The sequence below is a fragment of the Hypanus sabinus genome, chromosome 4 (genome assembly GCF_030144855.1).
Source record: "Hypanus sabinus isolate sHypSab1 chromosome 4, sHypSab1.hap1, whole genome shotgun sequence".
Taxonomy (NCBI): Eukaryota; Metazoa; Chordata; class Chondrichthyes; order Myliobatiformes; family Dasyatidae; genus Hypanus; species Hypanus sabinus.
This window is the reverse complement of record NC_082709.1, coordinates 63,446,192-63,469,237: the sequence shown is the minus strand read 5'-3', so window position 1 is coordinate 63,469,237 and position 23,046 is coordinate 63,446,192. Positions and strand designations below refer to the sequence as shown.

At 39.7% G+C, this 23,046-nt stretch overlaps 1 protein-coding gene across 24 annotated transcripts in view; it reads right to left on the bottom strand.

Moving 5' to 3' along the window:
• Positions 1-650: 650 nt before the first annotated feature.
• The window catches only part of plekhm3 (pleckstrin homology domain containing, family M, member 3), a 127,199-nt gene continuing 104,803 nt past the window's right edge, over positions 651-23,046 (bottom strand). For 19 of the 24 annotated variants that reach the window (XM_059967290.1, XM_059967289.1, XM_059967300.1 and 16 more), the window contains 2 exons: positions 13,601-13,758; positions 651-3,619 (listed from right to left, as the gene is read on the bottom strand). In XM_059967290.1, the coding sequence (XP_059823273.1) occupies positions 3,445-3,619; positions 13,601-13,758 (333 nt within the window). In that variant the 3' untranslated portion in view covers positions 651-3,444. Of the gene's footprint in view, positions 3,620-13,600; positions 13,759-15,813; positions 16,242-23,046 lie in introns of those variants that run through there. The other 5 variants (XR_009511669.1, XR_009511668.1, XR_009511670.1 and 2 more) reach the window with 5 other exon arrangements.

Genomic DNA, 23,046 nt, shown 5'->3' with positions numbered 1-23,046 from the left:
GCTGGAACTGCAGATTCCTTGTCAGAAGTAGCTGGTTAGTTTATGGGGTAGTTTATGCATTTTACAATTTTTGCCCCCAAATCAAGGTCTTGAGATTCTTGATGATATCCTCAGTACCCCTCATCCATTTTCAATGGTCACAAGCCAGGACTCCCCAGGAGCAAGTGGGAAGATTGGATATTTCCAAGGAAGCTTTGGGCACACCTTTAAATCCTTTTCTTTGTCTACCTAGAGATCTCTTTTCATGACAGTGCTCTGAATAGGGCATCAAAATGTCAAACAATGCAGATCTTTAACATTTTGCTGATTGTGAGAACTTGTTATGGCCAAATTAACCGCCGTTTCCTAAATTACAACAGCAACCACACTTCTAAAAGAATTGACTGGCAGAAAAGTGCTGTGGCTCATTGGGAAAGGTGGTGACTTCCAGAATAGAAGAAAGCATTTTTTTTAAAAAAAGGTGTTTCATCCCAGATCTTTTAATAACCATCTTAAAACCATGTGCTCTGATTACTACCTTTCATGCCATCATGTTAGTAAGGACTTTTCTCTTATGGGAAACTAAGTTCAATCATCATACCCTTAACCTTATTGTGACTAAAACCAGATTCCTTTGGTTCACTTGTCTTTAAAGCACAGTTAAACTGCAGTGGAATTTCATACCTTTATTATTTTGTAGATGTCTTTATAGGCTTCAGCTATACAAAAATCAATCTCAGGATAATTTTGCACAATTTATATACATAAATATATAATATTATAAAAAGCAACAGGATTCAAGTAGAACGTTTTACAATTGCAGTAGTTATCTGAAGAATGACAAGTTTATGTATGCCTGATGCAGCTCCCATTCATCTACAGAAAATGCAGAAATATTGATTAGAAGTTAAGTCTTGTCACACAGTCGGAGAGGAGAGATTACAAGTAATGTTATTAGACTGAAAGAGGCAGTGAGACAGTTGTCCAGGATCTGAGGCAGGTAACAGGCAATGAGGTGCAATCACCCCTCAGGGCTTTAGAAGTAACTTTGCACCATGATGTACAGAAAGTCTCAAAAACCTGCTTTTGTTTCCTCCCCACCAAACGTTAATGTACAATCATTTCTGTTTCTTGCTGTTGGAGAAATACTAATCCCCAATACACCACACCGCATTTGTACGCAAATACATATGCCACTGATTGCTGTCGTGTTCAGGCCAAACACAGTTGCAAGGGGAAAAATGGTGGCCTGTTTCAGAACTGGAAACCTTAGTCAAGGGAAAACTAGATCTAAATCATATACGCAAGATCACATCTCATGGGACTATACTCACACACAGCATGACTGTGGCACAGGCTGTCAGGTCAGAAGTAATTGTTTTCTCCATGCATGCTTAAAACATCCCTTTGATCACTGTATGCCAAAATACAACTAAAATTCTCTTTATAAATTGTTAACTTCTTCTAAAAAAACTTTCCTTCCACACAAACCTTAATAAAACAAAGTGACACTGACAGAGACAAATGTGCCTTATGTGATAACAGACTCATGTAGGTGGTGAGGGCAGAGGAAAATCTGAAACACTTAGTATTAGGTGCAGAAGGACCTCATCAGCGGTCCACAACTTTTGTCCAAAACGCAATTCTAGAGAACAGCCATGAAAACGGTGTCCATTCGCTCCCTTAAGTATGCCTGAAATAGTACTACTCCCCAAGAGGTCTACTCCAGTATAATGTTAGTTTTCCTCCTCAACAGACATAATCCCCAGTCGCAGTGTTTTCTACTCACGGAGCTCTGGCTGCAACCTACTTTGCCTAGTTATTGTGCAGCTCTAAACTCTATCCATGAGCTCCATGTATGTCAATAACTGGTAGCATGTGTAAAAATGCCCAAGTTCCCTATATTAACATTTTGCTCTAACCTTATTCCGGTTCCTTGTATTAAGATCTCGCCTTTATAAAAAAGCAAAACACCATGGTGTTTGGAAATCTAAAAGGATACAAGTAGTCAGAAAATCAGGCAACATCGGTGGAGATAGAAACCGAGTTTACTTTCCAGGCAGAGGACCCTTCATTAATAGCAACTCCACATGGAGTATTTCTCACGGTTTTGTGTGTTTTTATTTCAAGGTCTTCCCTTTTCCTGCTCGTGCTTTTGGTTGTGAAGAGCTTAACTCTTTCTCATTGCTCACTGAACCAATCTTCACCTTCTAGTTCGTGATGTTTGATGTTATTTAACCAGCTTCCCTCAGGATGCCGAGGGGATCAGAGTCTGGGAGAACTTAGGGGCTTGACTGAAGTGCACAATGTTTTTTTACATGCAACAGAACAAAATGGAAACACTGCACCTCATTTCTTTTCACTTCCCAGAAAACAAACCCCCCCCCCCCCCAAAATGCTATGAAGCTGGTAAGCACTAGTTGAAAGAAATCCCAGTGATCCCCACAAGTAGCCAGGAATTCTCCTCTTAAATTTGTGTTACAATCAGATGATTGTTAGGGTCACCAGTGCCAAGTCTGCTTATGAATACTTGTGATGTGTTGGAGTTGGCCCAGTCAGAACCTAAGCTCAGTGTGCTGCTCCTCCACCAGTTGACCAAAATGAATGCTGTCCCAGAATATCTACAGCCCTCAAATCCAAAGGTGGGAATAACCATAAAAATATACACTTTGGATGAAAACAACTAAAATGAAAAGGTAGCAACTGTTGAACCAATGGAGCATCAGATTAGCTTTAAAAGCACTACAGAAAACTAACATTCTTATTAAAATACCTTTTCTCAGTAATACTCAGCCAGCAGGTAATAAGGAATAAATTTTTGATGGCCACTATTAAAACAGAAAAACAAACCATAACACTGGTGGTTTGTCTACATACTGAATGCCTATTGTTCTGAGGTGAGGGTAGATGTGCAAAGGTGAAGAGTGATGGCACTGGGGAATGAACATGTTGTCCACTTTTGCCAGTCAATGGTTGTAGCAAGTGTTTAGAGTTAAAAAGTATGATGCAATGCAGTGTCCACTGCAGTTTTGGAATGCACCCTATCCAAACCCAAGAACCCGACCACAGCAAAGTGACCTCAGTACACCAATTCAGAATAAGAATGCTAACTTGTCCCCAAAGGATTTCTGTACATTCACTGGAAACAAATCCACAGTTATTTTGCTCATGTTTTCACTTGTTCTTGACAGAGGAGATGGTTTTTGAATTGCACAAATAGACAAAGCAACAAATTCTCAAAGTGTATGTCTAAAATTACAATCTATAACGTGTGCTTAAATATGAAGACTGAGTGCACTCTATGCTACTCTTTTTTTAAACTCCTACACCTTGTGTTTCATTCACAACCAAAATATCCTCTCTCAGTTTATTCTGTTACTGTACGTATATGGGGATCAAAATGCAGCCTATTCTATTTCTTAAGTGATGAAAGAATACCACACCGACTTAAATCTGCCCTGGATATCAAGTGGTTGGGTAAGAAAATTCAAATGCATTGCAAAGCTCAAAGTTGTCATCAAAGTCTAGTTTGCTCCAGAAAGATTGTGGCTTCTTCTTCAGCTCCCTGTGCACACAGCGGGGACAAGGAACGTTCCTCGACTTGCATTCAATGTGGAAAACTGCTCCGCAGATCTCACATCTATGGATAAAGAATAAAAGCTGTTACATGTTAATGAACATTGATTCCTTATACATACTTTACAAAGTATAAAGGTTATTTATATAGTGTCTTGTATGATCTTAAGATGTTCCACATACCTTTTGTGTCTTTATGACTTAAAGCATGCTTACTTTCTAACTTTTCCTATCTCTGATGAAAGGCTTTTGACCTGTGGTCTAAACTCCACTTTCTCTGATCTGCTGTGCTTCTATCATTTTCTAGTTTCTTTTTCCTCAGATTTACAGCATCTGCCTTTTAACTTCAGAGGTTACTTGACCTTGGTTCAAAATCTCACGTGAAAGACAGGATCTCCCACAGAATAGTTGTTCCTCAACACTGCACTCAGTAATCTACATTCCTTCGAGATCTTAATAATTATCAGATATGAATGAAAGGCTGATTTATACTTCTGTGTTGCATCTAAGCTGTAACTACTGCGTAGATGCAACTCCCCCAAAAAAGTAACTCACGCGTCGCAGCGACGCAGACAGCAACAACTGTGATTGGTCCGCTTGGTAGCATCGCATTTCTTCCTACGCATTTCCGGTTGCTTCTTCTCCACCACGTCTGTACAAATGTGAAATAGATGAACCAAATTGTCAAATCTACCTGCCGACATGCGAAAATGTTTGAAATGCATTTCCTCGTCCATGTCTCTCATGAAGAAACTCAACAGAGTGGCATAGAAACCCCGCTGCCAACTAACATTTTGGCGCATACCAACGCATGCTCGCTATGGCGTAGTGCCTTTGTAGAAGTATAAATCAGGCCTATGGCGTAGCCCATACGCAGAAGTATAAATCAGCCTTAAGATTTAACCCAATAGAGTTTTACATTGTATTTTACCACTTTACCAGTGAAAGGACTTGTTTGGCTGTTCTCTTTCCTAAAGTCCATGTAAATCTACTATTACAAGTATATCAACAGATCAGTTTTGAAAATTTCTGTTAAATTAGCTTCCAAATGCTAGTTAAGCAGCATATTTCTGATTATAAAAATAAAACATTTATTTAATAGCATTAGCTAATTTAGTGATACAGTTCTCCTAACGTAGTGTACTGCCAGAATCTTAAAATGTTGAGTAATCACTGATTCCATAATATAACTGATTACAGGCCCTCTGCAGCCTACAAGCACCCAACGTATATACCACCTGCAAGTGGTTGGGAGACCAGAAGGATAAATTTGCCAGCTGCAATGGGACTGTGGGCATCTTCTACTGTATGCAACCTGGTTCATGGTTGCATTTGTGATGCAAAACTATTCGTGTTATGAACAGTTCATAGGGACAGAGCCCTGACATACCCTGGGGGGGGGGGGGGGGTGTGACCTGTACATAGAAGTAACAGACGAAAATGGGCACATGGACAAAGTAAAAGTAGAGTTTGCAAAAGAAAAATAGTGGCGATTTTGAAATAAGAATGTTGCAAATACTTAGCAGCTCAAATAGCATGTGTGTGTGGGGGGGAGGGGAGGTGAGTGAGGGGGAGAGGGTAAAGAAGAGGGAGTTAATTTGTTATCTCTCACTGCTCTCCACCTGTGGTTCCTACTGTTCTCTGGCTCTTCCACCATGTTTGTACCAAGAACAATTAACGAGTTTCTGCCACTGATCTTTCATTAGTATTTGGAGCAGACTTCTGGTTTCCAGTGTTCACTGTATTTTGCTTTTAGACAAATTCTTCACCTGTGAATTGCTCTTGAATGTTGTCCTGCATAAACAGCTGGGATGTGTTGGGTGTGGTTCAGTTTAACTCACACTTCTATATCAGAAGGTGACAGCTTTTTTTTTGGCCCCGCTACAGAACACTAAATCCAGGCCGACAGTTAATTGCAGTAACAAAGGAGACTGCATTTTAAGATGCTGCCTTTTAGAGGAAATATTAAGTTAAGCAGCTTTCTTACCTTTCAGCTTGATATTAAAGGTTCTGTAAAGCAGAGGAGTTCCTCTGGACTAATATTTATTAAGGCCAAGTAGACTAGCTTAAGTAGTTCACTTTGGACTATTATCACACACTGGGACTTGTATCAAAACTGACTACCATGTTTGCTACGTTACAAAAATGACTATCCGCAATTTTTTTTTTCCACGAAGTGCTTGAAGATGCTTTGGAGAAAACAAAAATGCAATAATTGATAGCTGCATGCACTATTACCAAGAAATTAGTGCCCATGAATGGTCCGGCAAAATCCACATGAATCATCTGCCAGGGCAATGCAGGCCATTCCCAGGAATGGAGAGGCACTGCTCTTAGCATCTTCTTTATGTGTTTGGATTCCGAACAACGCACGGGAAGCCGCTTGATCTGCTGACTTATTCCAGATCACCAGACAAAGCTTTGAGCCAATGCTTTCATTTTGACCGCACCTAAATCACTGGCATGTAGCTCCTGCAACACTTTAGCTCTCAGTTTGATTCCTCATTGTTGTTATAGTGAGGGTGATAATGAGGGCAAGCTCCCACTACCTATTAAGCGCTCCCAATAGCGTGCATCTCAAGTAGACTCTGACAACCGAATCCAGATCCTGGCCTTCACATGTGGTTTACTACAAAGCCCGGTGGAACTGCTTCTATTGACAGAAGGGGCAAAGGCAGGTTACTGGCACCTTAAAACACCATCTCTTTGGGCAGATGGGACTTGTCAGTTGTGCTTGGCAGCTCATCTAGGAGAGGGAAAACTCTGATCTCAATCTTCTGCTGTCATGTGGCTACGATGAGAAGGCTTCAAGAGTAAACCCCGATGGAAGAATCTGGAGCTGGAATCCCTAAGGCAGTTCTACGTTGAGCTCAGTGGTGACTGGCAACTCCTGCGACCCTGCTGGTACCAAATTGTATCGGTCTCTGCTGTTCCTTTAGGTTCATCAGATGTGTGGAGAGGGAGATCTTGCTACATGGGCAACAGCTCTCCACGTTGTACTGACCAAGCTTGCATATCTAGTTAGGATGCAACATCCATGGTCGACCCTGAACAAGTTCATTCTGGCCCTGGTAAAAATAGGAGAACTGGATGTTCTGCTGCACATTCCAGCCATTTTGGCTTGCCATGTAGACCTGAGGCAGTGTGAGGTCTTTTCTGGTTTTCCTTTGGATCACTTCTGCTTTAATAGGGAGACTTTCAATTTGCATTTGAGAGTATACGTCAAGAAGAGGATCTTCTTTTGTAAATTTTTCAGGTATTTCCTTTTCCAAGTATAAATGGGACAATCCATTAGCATTTCCATGATTAGACATCCTCTTGAATTCAATCTCATAATTGCGTCCTCTAAGAAACAGAGCCCACCTCTATGTTGTGCCACTGCTGTTAGTGGAACACACTTCAGTGGATTGAAAATGGACACCAGTGGTTATCAGTAACAAGGGTAAACTCTCTCCCATACAATAACTAGTTCACATCCAAAACTAGACTCAAGACTTCTCTGTCAATCTGTGCTGTAGGGGAACATGATGCAAAGGCTATGGAGCATTCACTTCCATCACTCATGACATTCAAGTTTAATTCTCATTTAATCATATATGAATACAACCTAACAAGACAGCGTTACTACGGGGTCAAGGTGCAAAGACACATTATTGACAGTCACACACAGTAAGCACGCACAAGATCACAATCATGAAATAAGAGTCCTGAGGCCCAACTCCCCTCCACCCCCAACTGTGACAATGCAGCCTGACGTATACAAGTCAACAAACCCATGAAGAATATCAGTAAAAAAATGACGGGGGGGGGGGGTGGTGTGTGTGTGTGTGTGTGTGTGTGTGTGTATAAAATCCAGAACCCCTAGTCCACCGATATCCTGATATCATCTGTCAACTAAGACATTACGCCCGACTCCCACTAAACAAATCTGTGGATTTGAGGTCCAGCCAGTCCCCATATATATGAAACACAACCAGACAAATATATAAGTATATAGTTCAGACCCCCAATCCGTTTTAAATCTTCAGTCACCACAGCAGCGCTACACCACCCTCGGTAGAGCACGATGGCTCAGATACCACTCCTCCGGCAGCTGAAAAGTAAGTGACCCTGTAGCTTGAGGCCTGAATCCATTGAGTGCTGACCGAGGACTAGGCCCCCTCCATCTGCCTCTGCTTGCATCCAATAAATCAGTAAATTGAACTTGTGTCGTACCAGATTAACAATGTCCAAAGTAGTCTTATGATCACAAGAAAAGTGACCATAATGGCCACCCGCTAATCTGCTGTAAGCCTCCATTGACTCAGGCAGCAGCATGTTGCGCAGCTCTTTCATTATCTCCAGCAGCAAGCAACTCACTGATGCAGTAGACCTGTAGTCCTTTGAGTTCTTAACGTAGAGAAGGATCTTGTGATCATTAGACATACACTTAAGTAGAAATGTAGCACCTTTCTTAACCCCTTAGAAGCCGCTGTGATCAGTCACGCTGTCATCTTGCACAATGCACAAGCATGTGATATGACTGTACCAATACCATACGGCAAGACGCCACAGACAAGTTCACTGCACAATGTGGATCATGATGTGTGAGTACAGTGTCTTGACGTCTTTACCTTTTGGAAACCCACATCACTCTGCTTTGTCCATTTCTTCCCAATCTGTAGAAATGAGTTCAAAGGGTAGAGCACAGTAGTCAGGTTTGGCAGGAATCTGTCATAGTAATTGACAAATTCTAATAATGGTCCCAACTGTCACACATCCTTTGGCCTTAGGGCACCCACCATTGTTTGAATTTTCTCAGCACACTTATGTAATCCTTGTGTGTCAATGGTGTGGCCACAGTAAATGATGCTTGGTTTAAAGAATTCACACTTGCCACGTTGTGCTCTGAGCCCATAATCTTCTAATAATTTTAATAATGTCTTTAGATTTTGGAGATGTTCCTTGTCATTCTCACCAGTAACAATGATGTCATCCTGGGAAGCCTTGCAGCACCTGGTCCATACCTTTCTGTTAAGAGTACAGGTGCAGATGCTACTTCAAAAATAAGCCTATTAGAGTGATAAAGCCCTTTTGTGAGTGCTTACAGCAAGAAACACTTCAGATTCTTCATTCATCTTCATCTGTAGGCAAGCCTCAGCTAAATCCACTTTGCTGAAGAGTTTCCCTCCGGAAAGGTTTGCGATATCCTCTATCCTCGCAGAGGGTATTGATCTGCTTTCAGTACTGGGTTGATGGTGACCTTAAGATCACCACAGATCCTGACAAACCCATTCTCCCAGGCTACTGGGACCACTGGCATTGCCCATGCACTCCACTCAACCTTGGAAAGAATTCCTCAGCCTCCATGCGATCAAGCTTACTGTCTATTTCATCATGGATGGTATGAGGAACCAGATGGGCAGAGTAAAATCTGGGTGTGGCATTTTCATTTAACACTATTTTACCCTTGCTATGTTTGAGTTTTCTAATGCTATCCCTGAACACTGTTGTGACATCATCCAGTACCTTTCAGGACCGTTTTCAGCTGAATCTATTGCAGAGGACGTGGCAAGCAAATGGTGGATGGACCTCCAATCAAATAGTAGTTATCTCAGTTGATCACAGGTCCACAATGCTGGTTCTCCCATTTTTACCACATACAAGTCCAATGTGGCTTGTTGGTTGTTGTATTTCACTTTTATGAGTGTTATACCCACAGCAGTTATCTTTTCTCCAGTATAAGTTCTTAGTTGGATATCTGCAGGCTTCAATTCAGTATCTTTGAAATGCCATTCAAACTCATTCTGTGGAATGACTGAAACAGCTGAGCCAGTGTCCAAATGCATTTTAATTAATTTGTCATTCACTTCTGATGTAAGCCATATGGTTGCCTATTGTTAGTTTTCACATTAAGTCTCAAGGCTACCCAGTTCTGTCATTTTTATCATTATCAGAATTTTCATTAACACCATGAGGATTAGTACTCTTTTTGAAACTGCAACTTGACTTTTTAGCCTTTTCTCTATTCTGTGCAGATAATTTATTTTTGTCTTTTGAAATGTTCTTTGCATATGTCTTACTTTGTTTCATTTTCTACATGTTTCACCTTTAAACTTTTAAACTAGCATTGATCTAGTGTACGTGAGCCCCTGCCACAATGGTAAGATAATTTGTCTGGCCAGCCAGATTTTTGTTTTGATATTGCAATTTTGTTCATGCTTATTTTCATTCCTGACTACAACTCAATTGCGTCTGTCTGATGTTTCCATTGATACAATGATTTCAACTGCTCTTTTAAATGTGAGTTGTGTTCAGTTAGAGGCCATTTTGGAAAGCTTTCTTGTATGATCTTACAAACTAAATTATCACTCAGTGAATCCTTAAGCCCATCACTGAACTGACAATGCTCAGACTATCTTTTTCAATTCAGCCACATAAGCTGAAATAGACTCCCCTTCCTTTTGATTATGCTTATGGAATCTACAGAGTTCTGTAATTAATAATGGTTTTGGTTCTGAAGAAAGTGGTATTCATCAGAATCAGGACATGTCCTCTTCTCATTACTACCATCAATGACGAGGTACAGGAGCTTGAAGACGCACACTCTTCCTGTTGGCATCAGATTTCTGAATGGAACATTAACACTAACTCACTATTCTGCTCTCTTTTTGCATTATTTCTGTTTTTTAAATAATTTAATTGTAATTTATGGTAACTTTTGTTATTCTACTGTACTGCTGCGACAAAGCAACAAACTTTACAATGTACAGTATATCAGTGATAACAAGCCTGATTTTGATTCTGAACTGCAGAGCTCCCTCAAAGAACTGACACAGGATCCATAGACTGAGTGGTCCTTTGTTTAGCTTTTCTACAAAATAATTCTTAAAGTCCATTTGTTCCTGAGGTGTCTCATCTCATTGTTGTTCAGTGGACACACAGACCATGATGATGGGGCATGTAAAGCATAAACATGTAATGTTTGTTGATGCCACTGCAACAGTTCCCAAGTGTTTCATTCATTCATTCATTGAGATATAGTGTGGAATAGGCCCTTCTGGCCTTTTGAGCCATGTGCCCAGCAATTCCATCAAGCCTAATCATGAGACAATTTACAACCGACCAAACGGTACGTCTTTGGACTGTGGAGAACACCTGGAGGAACCCATATAGTCACAGGGAGAACATACAAACTCTTTATAGGCAGTGGCAGGAATTGAACCCAGGATGCTGGCACTGTAAAGCATTGTGGACATAGTCCACTGCGCTACTGTGGACAATGGAACTGTCATCACTAATCAAATGCAACAGCCAGGTTTTGTACAAGGTACTATGGCAGCTAATCAATCAACTTGGCGAAATAATGATTACTGTAAGTGTAGTTAATGAGCTGAGAGGCTGGATGAGGGTTAGTGATCATAAGACAAGTACTTTGGTCTGGTAGGTAGATAAGACTCCTTGCTTGAATTAGGGATGTGAAATTCTTTATGTCCACCTGACAAGGAAGACATTCCAACTGTAAGACAGCATTTTCCAAAATTCAGCAGAAAGCAGCTTCTCACATTCTTGCTTCCCAAATACACGTGAATAGACCCTCAGTTATGGACAAACAATTAGAAATATCTGGTCACCTAAGCTGGGAACAGCTGTATTTAGATGCCAAGGATGATCTGCATTCAGTGGTTATTAGTGTTTACTTTCTTCTCTATTATTTTCATATTTTACTACATTAAAGATGCATTATCAATAGGAATTGTTTGCTTTTGCAATGACACAAAGTAGTTGATGATAAAAGGTTACAATCTTCTGTGACCATAAATATATGCAGAACATTATCCAGTGAAGTCATCTGGACACATTAGGGAAATGATGATAAGCATTTTGAAATGTTTCTATACTGATAAGAATTTCTTGTTTCATGTAGCCTTAATTCTTTACAGCTATAGCAGTTTTAAATAAAGAACAGCATGCTTATAAATTTAACCACATAAAGATCAGTAAAAAAGGCTTCGAAACTAGCTAATGACAAACCTATATTAAATAAATGAGGCACTAGTGAATTTCACAATAGTTTGACACCAATTTCAAGTATAATACTTGTATATTTCAACAGAAAAAGGAGTCAGCACGCATACTTCTTGTGTGTGTGTGTGTGTGTGTGTGTGTGTGTGTGTGTGTGTGTGTGTGTGTGAGTGAGTGAGTGAGTGAGTGAGTGAGTGAGTGAGTGAGTGAGAGAGAGAGAGAGAGAGAGAGAGAGAGAGAGTGAGTGTGAGCATTTACCTGCCTACTGGATTACATAATTTTAACATTTTAATATTGAGTTATATCATTTTCTATGAGAGGATTTGAATGCAGAGAATTAGAGAAAAGTGCATTACATATTAGAAAGCAAATCTGCATTGATCTATAATTATCTAATCTAAAATTAGATTAATTCCTAAAGTTTTGATGTCATCATATGGACTTCTTATTAAGCTTCTTAAACCATCTATGTCGCAATTTCCTCATGATGCCAAGCCTACAGTTTTAATGAGAAATAAGGCCAAGCTGTGAAGTCAATTCTTTTCACAACATTCCTTACATTTTTTGCTTCTTTAATTACTATTAATTAGCTCTGAGGTTGGAGATCCACAAGACAGCAGATCTGTTTTGGCAAAGGGGCTGTCTATTGGTGGGTCCTCAGGTGGCTGTAGATGCTGATCTGGAATCCACATATTCTGGACTTAATCCGGGATGTTAGGATAGATTCCCTTAATGGAGGACACCTGTAGATGACTTTGTGTAACATAGGGATGCTGATGGACAAGCAGCCACCACACCATCCTTGACAGAATGGTATCAGGATCTAGTGGCATGGAATGCAAAACCACTGGGGACCGTGATTGCTGCAGCCTATTACCACCTTCACTGCCATTGTAATGTGTCATCAAGTTCCACCAGCTTCACCACTGAAGTCTTGGCTAGCTTGCTCTTTGTCTGGAACCTCTCCCTTGACTTTATTGCTAAGGGTAATCCTACCAGATCCTAGCATAGCTCTTGGAATTTCACAAACCTTTCCACCATGATAGCGTGATGATCTTCAAAGAAGGGCTAGGGTTTATTTGGGCTCCAAGGGGGTTCAAGTTTAAAAACAAGCTTTGCTTTGTAGTGGCACAGATGAACTTGACAGAGATCAACAAGTGTTTTTTCAAAGAAGGGAGTCAATGGACATGGTTTGATGTATTTGTATCACATCCTCATCAAGTCAGTCCTGGTTCTTTTTTGGTTGAGATGCCAAATACCAGTTATGTTGGATATTCCATGGCTTCAGTGGGCTGGGAATCAACAGGTTGTCTCTAAAGTTCTGTCTGAGAACTACTACTTCTGTGGGATCATTGAGAGCTCCAGTATAATTAACAAATGAACACATCCATGCATGCAAAACTGATTGAATTATAAATGTTCAAATTACACATTTTTGCTAGAATGCAATTAATACTTTGAGGTATGTGCCTTTGATTTTCACTCTAACAAATACCATAGTACTCTCTGCCCATAAGAATACGTTGCTCCATAATACATTTTCACACAGGTTGTGATTTACAAAATGGGTTTAAAAGTGTTTATCAGGATCACAGTCCTTTTTGTGAATCAAAAGACAACTACATATGTATATACACACACAGTGTGCCTATAAAACATCATTTACTCTGACAAATACACAACATGGAAGATTCGGTAACATACCCTGAAATAACCAGTATCCAGTAATGTCTGTAGACATTAGGACGAGTAAACTAAAGCAAAGTCAAAGGGATTGGAATTAAGGAGTATTTGAAAGGAGACAGGGGTAGAAAGGCAGGGAAGAAATTCTATGGTTTAAGACCTCAGCGGCCTCAGTCACAGTTGATACTGAATTCATTGAATCGGAACATACAAAAGGCTAGAATTAAAATACAAATATTTCAGTATGATGTAAAGCTTGAAGATTAAAGAGAAAGGAATGGGTAGAAAAGTAAGGTATCTCAAATACAGAGAGCTTTTGAAGCTGCAATAATTTCTCACCCAAAGCCAATACATCTACCTTGTGGTGGTGGTTCCTTCAAAAGGATAGATGATTTGCCCACTGTTACAGATCTCACAGATAAAGCCTTTCTGGCTACAAAGGCTACAACTGTACACATGGGCACTGGCAAATTTGTTGATCTTCATGAGGAATGGAGCAAGTTTGCCTTCAAAGACCTATGAGAAAAGGGGAGAAAAAGATAGGAGGTCATAGACAGGCATTTAAAATGGGATTGTATCTGCTGATTAAGCCCTCATCATTGCTCCGTTTTTCTAGTCTATTATTTTTCACCCAATCAGCAAAAGACATAGGAACAGCAATAGGCCATTTGGCCCATCAAGTCTGCTCTGTAACAGCTTCTCCTCCCCCCCCATACCTTGAATGGCACCATTTTCCCCAATATCTTTGCTCTTAACGATGACTCTAAGTACAGCAGTACAGCAAACCTAGAATTAATGTGCATATTTTCAAATAGCTCATGTCCCTGTAACCTCATCCAAAACTTCTTCAATAAGCGAGTCCTTTCAGTTCCAATCTGTAATTGACAGCTATGCCTTTGGCTACTTAATCTTATAAAACTGTGGAATGCCTTTCAAAGATCCCCTTAAACCTTGTCTCTTTAATCAAGCTTTGGTCAACTGTCCATATATTTGCCTTAGGATGTTTTACTAACTAAAGGCGCTATAGATACAATTTCTGATGTATTTGCGACAATAGTCAAGACATTAAGAAATATGTATTTTTTCCCCTAAGCTTTCCATTTGATATCCATTATTGGGATAGAGATAGATTTGCTTTGATAAATTCCAAATAGCTCATCCACTTGGATGGTCTACACCTAAATACCTTGTCATTAGAGCTGGCTGATTAAGCTATCTACATCAACAATGAGGTCTCCATTTTATTTTCTCTTCCTCTCAAATTCCTGGCTAGCTCAGCAATGATTGGACTCTAAGCCATTCTTCTGAATCCTGAGGGGGCAAAAAGATATTCCCATGCTGTTCCAGGAAATGTGTTTTGAAATTAGATTAAATTTTTAAATTCAAAAGTATACCATTGCGTGTGATGCAGTTTGGGGCATTCCCAGTTTCTGAATTGGTTAGTTAAACTGTAAACTTTTATATTTCTATAACCTTCTCCATTGACATTTCAATTCTGAAATGAAAAGAGTGCAACAAAAAGACAACTACAATTTCAATTTATCTGGACTCAACCAGATAATTTTATGTGCTTACTACAGATCAACATTTGTCCCAATCCTGTGAATGGAACCATAATGCTAAGTATACTTTTTAGTGTACTGTAATAGGCTAAGACATAGTACAATAACCCTTAGCCACAATAAGTTGCATTGATTATATAATGACTGTGTACCATGGTGTCCTGTATCCTATAAACATCAACAAATACCATAAACTTTAGTTTTTGGATGTAAACTACAGCTTCTGTTTACAGTTGTTTCTGCAAATAGAAAGCTTTTCATTACTTACTGCATCAAAACTTTACATAAGTTTTTAACTCTTCTGTCAAAACTCAAAATTTTTTAAGCTCCAGCTTTCCTGGTCTCTCCACAAAATGAGAAACTCTTCATCTCTGATGTTGTCTTAGTAAATCTCTACCACACCTTCTCCAAAGCCCTGACATTTTCCCTAATGTTCTCTCCCAGTCTGAATGCAATATTTCAGCTGGGCCCTAACCAATCATTTATAAAAAGGATTAGCATCATTTCTATATTAATAGTCCACATATTTTTAAAATACATTTCTCAACTTATCTTTCTACTTACAAATATTTGTCAATTGGAACCTCCAGGATCTCAATGTTCCTGTCAGTCCTTTAATAGTGTACCATTTAGTTTAGTGTGTATCTCCTCAGATTTCCTAGCAAATGCTCCATTTCACACTTCTCACAATTAATTATCATTAGTGTCTCTTTATTTCATGAGCAGATGTTTGCCACCAATCTCACTATTCATTTAGTTTCAAGTTTTGCATCAACTGAAAAATTTGTGATGATGCCCACATTGGCACATCCTCTCTAATCCCAATTTTGCAGTACCTTTTGAAACTATTTGATTCCACATTACAAGCTTACTGTCCAAAAATGAAATAAATTGCGAGTAGCTGCTGTTACAAATATTGATAAAGCAATAAAATTCAAAATTCAAAGTAAATTTATTATCAAAGTACATGTATGTCACCACATACAACCCTAAGATACATTTTTTTGTGGGCATACTCAATAAGTTCATAATAGAAACAATGAAAGACTGCACCAATTTTTGCATTTAACCACTGTGCAAAAGACACACACTGTGCAAATACACAAATAAATAAATAATAATAATAATTCTAATAATAAATAAGCAATAAATATTGAGCATATAAGATGAAGAGTTCTTGAAAGTGAATCCATAGGTTGTGGAAACATTTCAGCGATAAGGCTAGTGAAGTTATCCCCATTGGTTCAAGAGCTTGATGATTCAGGGGTAGTAACTGTTCCAGAACTTGGTGGTGTTAGTCCTGAGGCTCCTGTACCTTCTTCCTGATGGCAGCAACAAGAAGAGAGCATGTAATGGATGGATGGGGGTCCCTGATGATGGATGCTGCTTTCTTGTGATGTTTCGCGTAGATGTGCTCAATGGTGGGGAGGGCTTAATCTACAAATGATTAAAATACTCTTTCCATAATGTAATTCTAACAAAATTTCTCACTTAACAAGTTTTGGGATAGTCCAAATCCATCAGGAATGATTAACCTAAATAGAACCATAGAACATTACAGCACAGAAACAGGCCTTTTGGCCTAATACAAAATATTTGCTCCTACACCAAGAATGAACCAGAACTATAGATACAAAATACTATGCCTCAACCCTTTGTATTGACTTATTAATCAGTTAATTGAACAATTTTGTTAACACATAAGGTAAAGCCAAAAAATCTTAAACAATTTTATAGGCAAAATACCTTGGGCTTGACATGAACAACTTTTGAACTGGTTTCCCTCATGAGGTGGAACAAATAAAATCAACTTTCATTTAATCACTACTTCAGTTTCAGGTACCGGTCACTCTTCTGCATAGCCAAGTACTTTAATTTACCACATCTATAGTCACTAGGCATCAGTCATGGCTCAGTAAGTCGATAGTATCCTTATTACTAAGTCAGCATTTACTGCTCTGCACCTGAGCAGATGAGGTAGGTTGACAACCTTGTGCAGCTCCGACCGAGTGCTACATGATACAGCTATTGTCTGCATTCTGGATGGACTGCCCAGAATATAGACCTCCTGAGTGATACAAACATTCCATAGCATCATTTGAAGGGCAGAGAACCTTCCCTATATTCTGGTCAATTATCCATTTGATCATAATGGAATTCTGGAACTTTGCTGTGCTCAATATGGTTGCCTCACTTTTGATGCTACAGTACTTCAACATTTCAGTATTTTATAGAGACGGAACTACTTCATAATTATGAAGTATTTCAGGAGAAGACAGATTATAATTTTATTCTTCTGCTGCTGGATAAAATTTGATCCCTCCCTTGCTAAAGTGTAATGAGACATTACAAATCACCTTTCAAGCTCACATTCAGAAATTAGAGGGGAAAAAACATTTGTAGCAATTACAATACACATGCTGGGTTCATGACCTCAGCCAGTGTTTGATGTATGCAGTTGGACAAATGAAGCTGCTGAGAGACAGAACAATGAGAAATGCTCAAATGGAACCAAGGCAATTTACCCTGCACTTTCCCACAATATCTGCATACCATGTACAACTTTCTATGCTAAAATATCTGATGCAGAAATAAAACTACTGCCAACCAAGAATCATGGAAATGGACCCGGCATTTATATAGCTTCTTTCACTACCTGAACATGCTTCAAAGTGCTTTTTGATGTGCAAGTGTAAAGTAAAAAGCGATGCAACTAATTAAAGGGTCAGATTGATCTTAAGTGCACTACATAGAGGCTGAAGGGCCTGTACTGTGCTCTAATGTTCGAATTTCATACAGAGAGATCCCATATTATGTGCAAAGTAATAACGAGTGCTTCAGTTAACAAGCTAAGGATAAATATTGGTCAGAGCATTGGGCAGAATGTCCTTCTCTTTTTTGAACTTGGACTGAGTTTTAGTTCAACGTCTTGCCTGAAACATGTTACCTCAGACTCTCTTAGTACAATGAGTTGCTAGGTGTTAACCTCTGGAGTCAACCTTAAACTTGGTGGCTTATGACTCCGAGCTCAGTGCATTATCAACTGAACCAGCTAACAAAGGCTTTTTTTTTGCCTTCTCAGTAAACAGAGAGAAAATTAAGCAGGAAGAAAGGACATGGAAAGTTTGACATGATGTGCAGAAGGGAAGTTATAGGGCAGTCAGAGGCTTGACTGTTGAGAGGTATCCTGAAGGTGAGATTCATTTATAAAAGGCAACATGTTGGCCAGACTCCCACTTCAATCAATTATTGTAAAATCTAAACAGTCTGCTTTTTCACTCAAATGATTAATGGCAAATTCAGTAAATTAATGAGGAAAAAAGTAGACTCCTGCTTCTTGCCGGGTTTTATTAATTGGTTAGCAGCATAGTTGAATCCTGATGAAAGTACAATTGGCAAACCAAGAAATGTTATGCTTGAGCAAGGATACCTATAAACTGCATTATGTAAAATAAAAGCAAGCAATTTGCAAAATGTTGTTATGTTTTATTTGAATAAATAAATGAGAAAGACTAATATAGTTCCAGGTCTGACCAACTCTCTGGCAGCATTACTGTTGTGCAGATTAGATTTAAGTGGTAACCACTCATGTAAGAAGTCAGGATAAAAAAGAAGCAATGATAAACTTCAGGCTGCTCGCATTGTTTTACTAGAATGTAAAAACAAAATCAATGTATGACTTGAACTTGAGGAGATTTGGTATCTAGCAAATTTTTACAGATGTACCGTGGAGGGCATTCTAACTGGTTGCATGAACATCTAGTATGGTGGAGCAATTGCACAGGATCAGAAAAAGCTGCAGAGGGTTGCAAACTCAGTCAGCTCCATCATTGGCAACATCAAGGACATTTTCAAAAGGTGATGCCTCAAAAAGGCACCATTCATCATTAAACACCCCCATCACCCTCTTGTCATTGTCTTGTCATTGCTATCAAAGAGGAGGTACAGGAGCCTTGAGACATGCTGTCAATGTTTTAGGAACAGCTACTACCCCTCCACCATCAGATTTCTGAACATTGAACCAAACCATGAACACTACCTCACTATTTTTGCACTATTTATTTCATTTTTAAATATATATCTCTTACTGTAATTTATAGTATTTATATATTTCACTGTAATGCTGCTGCAAAACAACAAATTTCATATTAAACCTGATTCTAATTCTAAGAGAGAATAAATTCCAGCTCTTTGGGAAGCAAAATATAGTATTCCAAATGAAAGTCAATAAAGATAAGTTTTCAAAAAAAAATGGTCAACCTTTATACTTCACTGAAGTGTGAAATCTAGATAATGGATAGGATATGGAATAAGGAAAAAATGATGCCCCAGTAAATAATTTATATAAAATATACACAAGGTTTGAGACATTGAGATGTACAACAGGCTTCTGGGAATTTTATCTTCACTGGGTTAACTACTAGAATTGCACACACAGAATGCCAACAACAAAAAACAACATTGCACAGAAGCCACAGCATTTAGACCAGTATTCCGTGTTGTGGTCAACAAGTTCTCTTCTTCATTTCAGCCCATCAGCATATCCTACTGTCTGTTATCTAGTTTAAAATTATTTATCTCAATGATTTGTGGGGATTAATGCTAGATTCTCACCACTCTCTGGGCAAGAATATGAACAGTAGGGCAATGAGGAGTGCAGTAGAACAAAGGGATCTGTGAATATGGATCCATAATTCCTTGAAAGTGGCATCACATATAGACAGCTTTGGAACAGTGACCATCATAAATCAGAATATTGAGTACAGGAGGTGGGGTGTTGTATAAGATGTTGGTGAGGCCTAATTTGGAGTATTGTGTGTAGTTCTGGTCACCAACAAGAAAGATATCAATAAGACTGAAAGACTGCAGAGAAAATTTACAAGGATGTTGCAAAACTTGAGGACCTGAGTTATAGTGAAAGGTTGACTTTGTTTGAACTTTATTCACTGATGCGTAGGAGAATGACGGGAGCTCTTGTTGAAATGTACAAAATTATGAGGGGTATAGATAGGGTAAATACAACCAGGCTTTCTCCACCAAGGTTAGGTGAGACTAGAACTAGAGGTCATAGATGAAATATTTAAGGAGAACCAGAGGGGAAACTTCTTAATTCAGAGGATACTGTGTGTGGAACGAGCTACCAGTGGAAGTGATGGATGTGGATTTGACTGAAACACTGAAGAGAAGTTTGGATAACTACATAGATGGGACGGGTATGCCGTGCTATGGCCCAGGTGTGGGTTGATGGGACTAGGCAAAATAATAGCTCGGCAGGGATTAGATGGGCCGCAAGGCCTGTTTTTGTGCTGTAGTGTTTTATGTGATTCTATAACAGTGTTTTTGCTGGGCTTACTTCATAATTGTGGCTTATGTGTCTGGTCTTTATCACATAGAAACACCCATGAATCTACTGTATGAAACATCTTAAAAAGTTCTATCAGGTCATCCCTCAGTCTACAGAAAAGAATTCCACCTCTCCTCTTTTCCCTTCATGGTGGTGTCATCCTTGTAAAATTAATGTTCTGATGGAACACAACAGCAAACACAGTTATCATCTCTGCAACACCCTGCCTCCCGATAATTATCTGCTGATCTGTTACCAGTCTTTCCTGTGTGTGATACAGCCATCCTTTCATATCGAAGCCAACAAGGTCTTCAGAACGCCTTGGGGAGCCAGCAATGGGTACACTGAATAACAACAATTGTTCCAAGGCCCTGTCAACTATTGTTTTTCTGCCTGTTGAGTTTGAATTGCAGTAATTAGTTATCTTGCTTAGCAAAGCAGATCTTGAATAGGGGCTAATGAAGTTACAGGGAAGAAAAGAAGGTGAAGGGGTTGGGAGAGGAAAGGAGAGCCTTCCCGTGAGAGGTGTTATTATACAACCCCCTCACGTCTCAGCAGCCTCCATGGCTGGCTGGAAGCTCGGCCATGCATGCTGAGTCAAAGTGACCACTTTCAGAAGCACGATGATCATGCAGCTTGACAGCTTACAGCTTCCCTATGTTGTGGCTCATCTACTATGACGCGATAGAGCCATAAACATCCCTATTTATCTTTAAGTATGGAAAGCTGGACCCTGCTCTCCATTACCCTGCCTTGGGAAACAGCATAAGACAATAGTCCCAGGAGGACTCTGGAAGAGAGAGGTCTATTAAATAGGTTACTCTCCCACAAATGTTCAGTTTGTTCTGCTCTGTGATTTCATCAGACTTGACTTTATTCTCTAGAAGTGGAATATTTCTCATTAGAAGCTGCTATTTACTTTCAATAACATAATTAAGTGCCACAAGGTGTTCACAGAAGCAGAATCAAATGCTAACAATGAGAAAATAAAAGTTTGACCAGAGTGTTAGATCAACTCAGGGAAGGGAGAAGAAAGAGACATAAACCAATAGCATTATGCAGGCTCTAATGCTGGGTAATAAGGTCATCAGAAGAACTTTTGGTAATATCGTTAGCCAATTTAACACAACAAGTGACTCCCTGACCAAGACTGTAAAGGAAGAAATCAAGATGTGGATTCAAAGTTCCATGTTCAAAGTAAATTATTATCAAAGTGCATATACTGAATGCCACCACATACAACCCTGCGATTTGTTTTCGTTCAGGCATAAACACAACACAATCAATGAAAGACTGGACCCAATATGACAGACAAACAACCAATGTGCAAAAGACAACAAACTGTACAAACATAAAACAGAAAAAAAACAAGCAAAAAATATCGAGAACATTAGCTGAAGAGTCCTGAAAGTGAGTCCATAGGTTGGGGGAACAGTTCAGTGGGGGGAAGGTGAAGTTGAGTGAAGTTAACTCCACTGGTTCAAGAGCCTGGTGGTTGAGGGGTAATAACCGATCCTGAACCCGGTGGTGTGAGTCCTGAGGCTCCTGTGCCTTCTTCTTGATAACAGCAGTGAGAAAAGAGCATAGCCTGGATGGTGGAGGTCCCTGATGATGGATACTGCTTTCCTGTGACAGCACTCTGTGCAGATGTGTTCAATGGTGGGGCGGGCTTTACCCATGATGAACTGGGCCATTATTTATAGGATTTCTGTTCAAGAGCATTGGTGCTTCCATACCAGATCGTGATGCAACTAGTCAGTATACTCTCCACCATACTTCTATAGGATTTGTCTAAGTTTTAGATGTCATGCTGAATTTTCACAGGTTTCTAAGGAAGTCGAGGTGATGCTGTTATTTCTTCATAATTACACTTACGTGCTGGGCCTAGGACAGATACTCTGAAAAGATAACATCAAGGAAGTTAAAGTTGCTGACCCTCTCCACCAGTGATTCCCGTGATCCTCCATCCTGACCCTGAGTCACAGGATGTTGTTGTGGCACCACTCAGCCAGATTTTCAATCTCCCTCCTAAATGCTAATTCGTCACCACATTTAATTCGGCCAAAGGCAGTGGTGTTGTTAGTAAACTTAAATATGGCATTGCAGCAGTGCTTAGCCTCACAGTCATAAGTATAAAACAAGTAGAGCAGGGGACTAAGCACACAGCCTAGTGGTGCACCTGTGCTGACAAGAGATTATGGAGGAGAAGTTGTTGCCAATCTGTTCTGAATGGGGTCTGCAAGTGAGGAAATTAAGGATCCAATTGCACAATGAAGTATTCAGCCCAATGAGTTTAAGTTTATTGATTGGTTTTTAGAGGATAACGGTATTGAATGCTGAGCTGCAGTCAATAAAGAGCATCCTGATGTATGCATCTTTGCTGTCCAGATGTTCCGGGGTTGAGTGAAAAGCCAATGAGATGGCATCCGCTGTGGACCTGTTGTGCCAGTAGGCAAATTGGAGCAGATCTCAGTTGCTTCTTAGGCAGGAGTTGATGTTTCATCACCAGCCTCTCAAAGTACTTCATCACTGTGGATGCAAGTGCTGCTGGGTGAATGTCAATGAGGCAGGTGACCACATTGTTTTTCTTATGTACTGGTGGGCACCTCTGTCAGCTGAAGTGAGAGGTTAAAGATATCGGTGAGCATTCCAGTCAGTTGATCAGCACAGGTCTTAGTACGGTATGATTTCTGTGGGTTCACCCTCCTGAAGAATGCTCTCATGTCACCCTCAAGAGACTGAAATAACAGGGTCATCAGGAGTTCATGGAGGCTCCTCCATGTTTGGACCATCAAAGTGAGCTTTGAGCTCATTTGAGAGCAAAGCCCAGTTGTCAGTGATGTTGTTTGGTTTCACTTTGTGAGAGGTGATAGCATTCAGGCCCTACAACATCTGTAG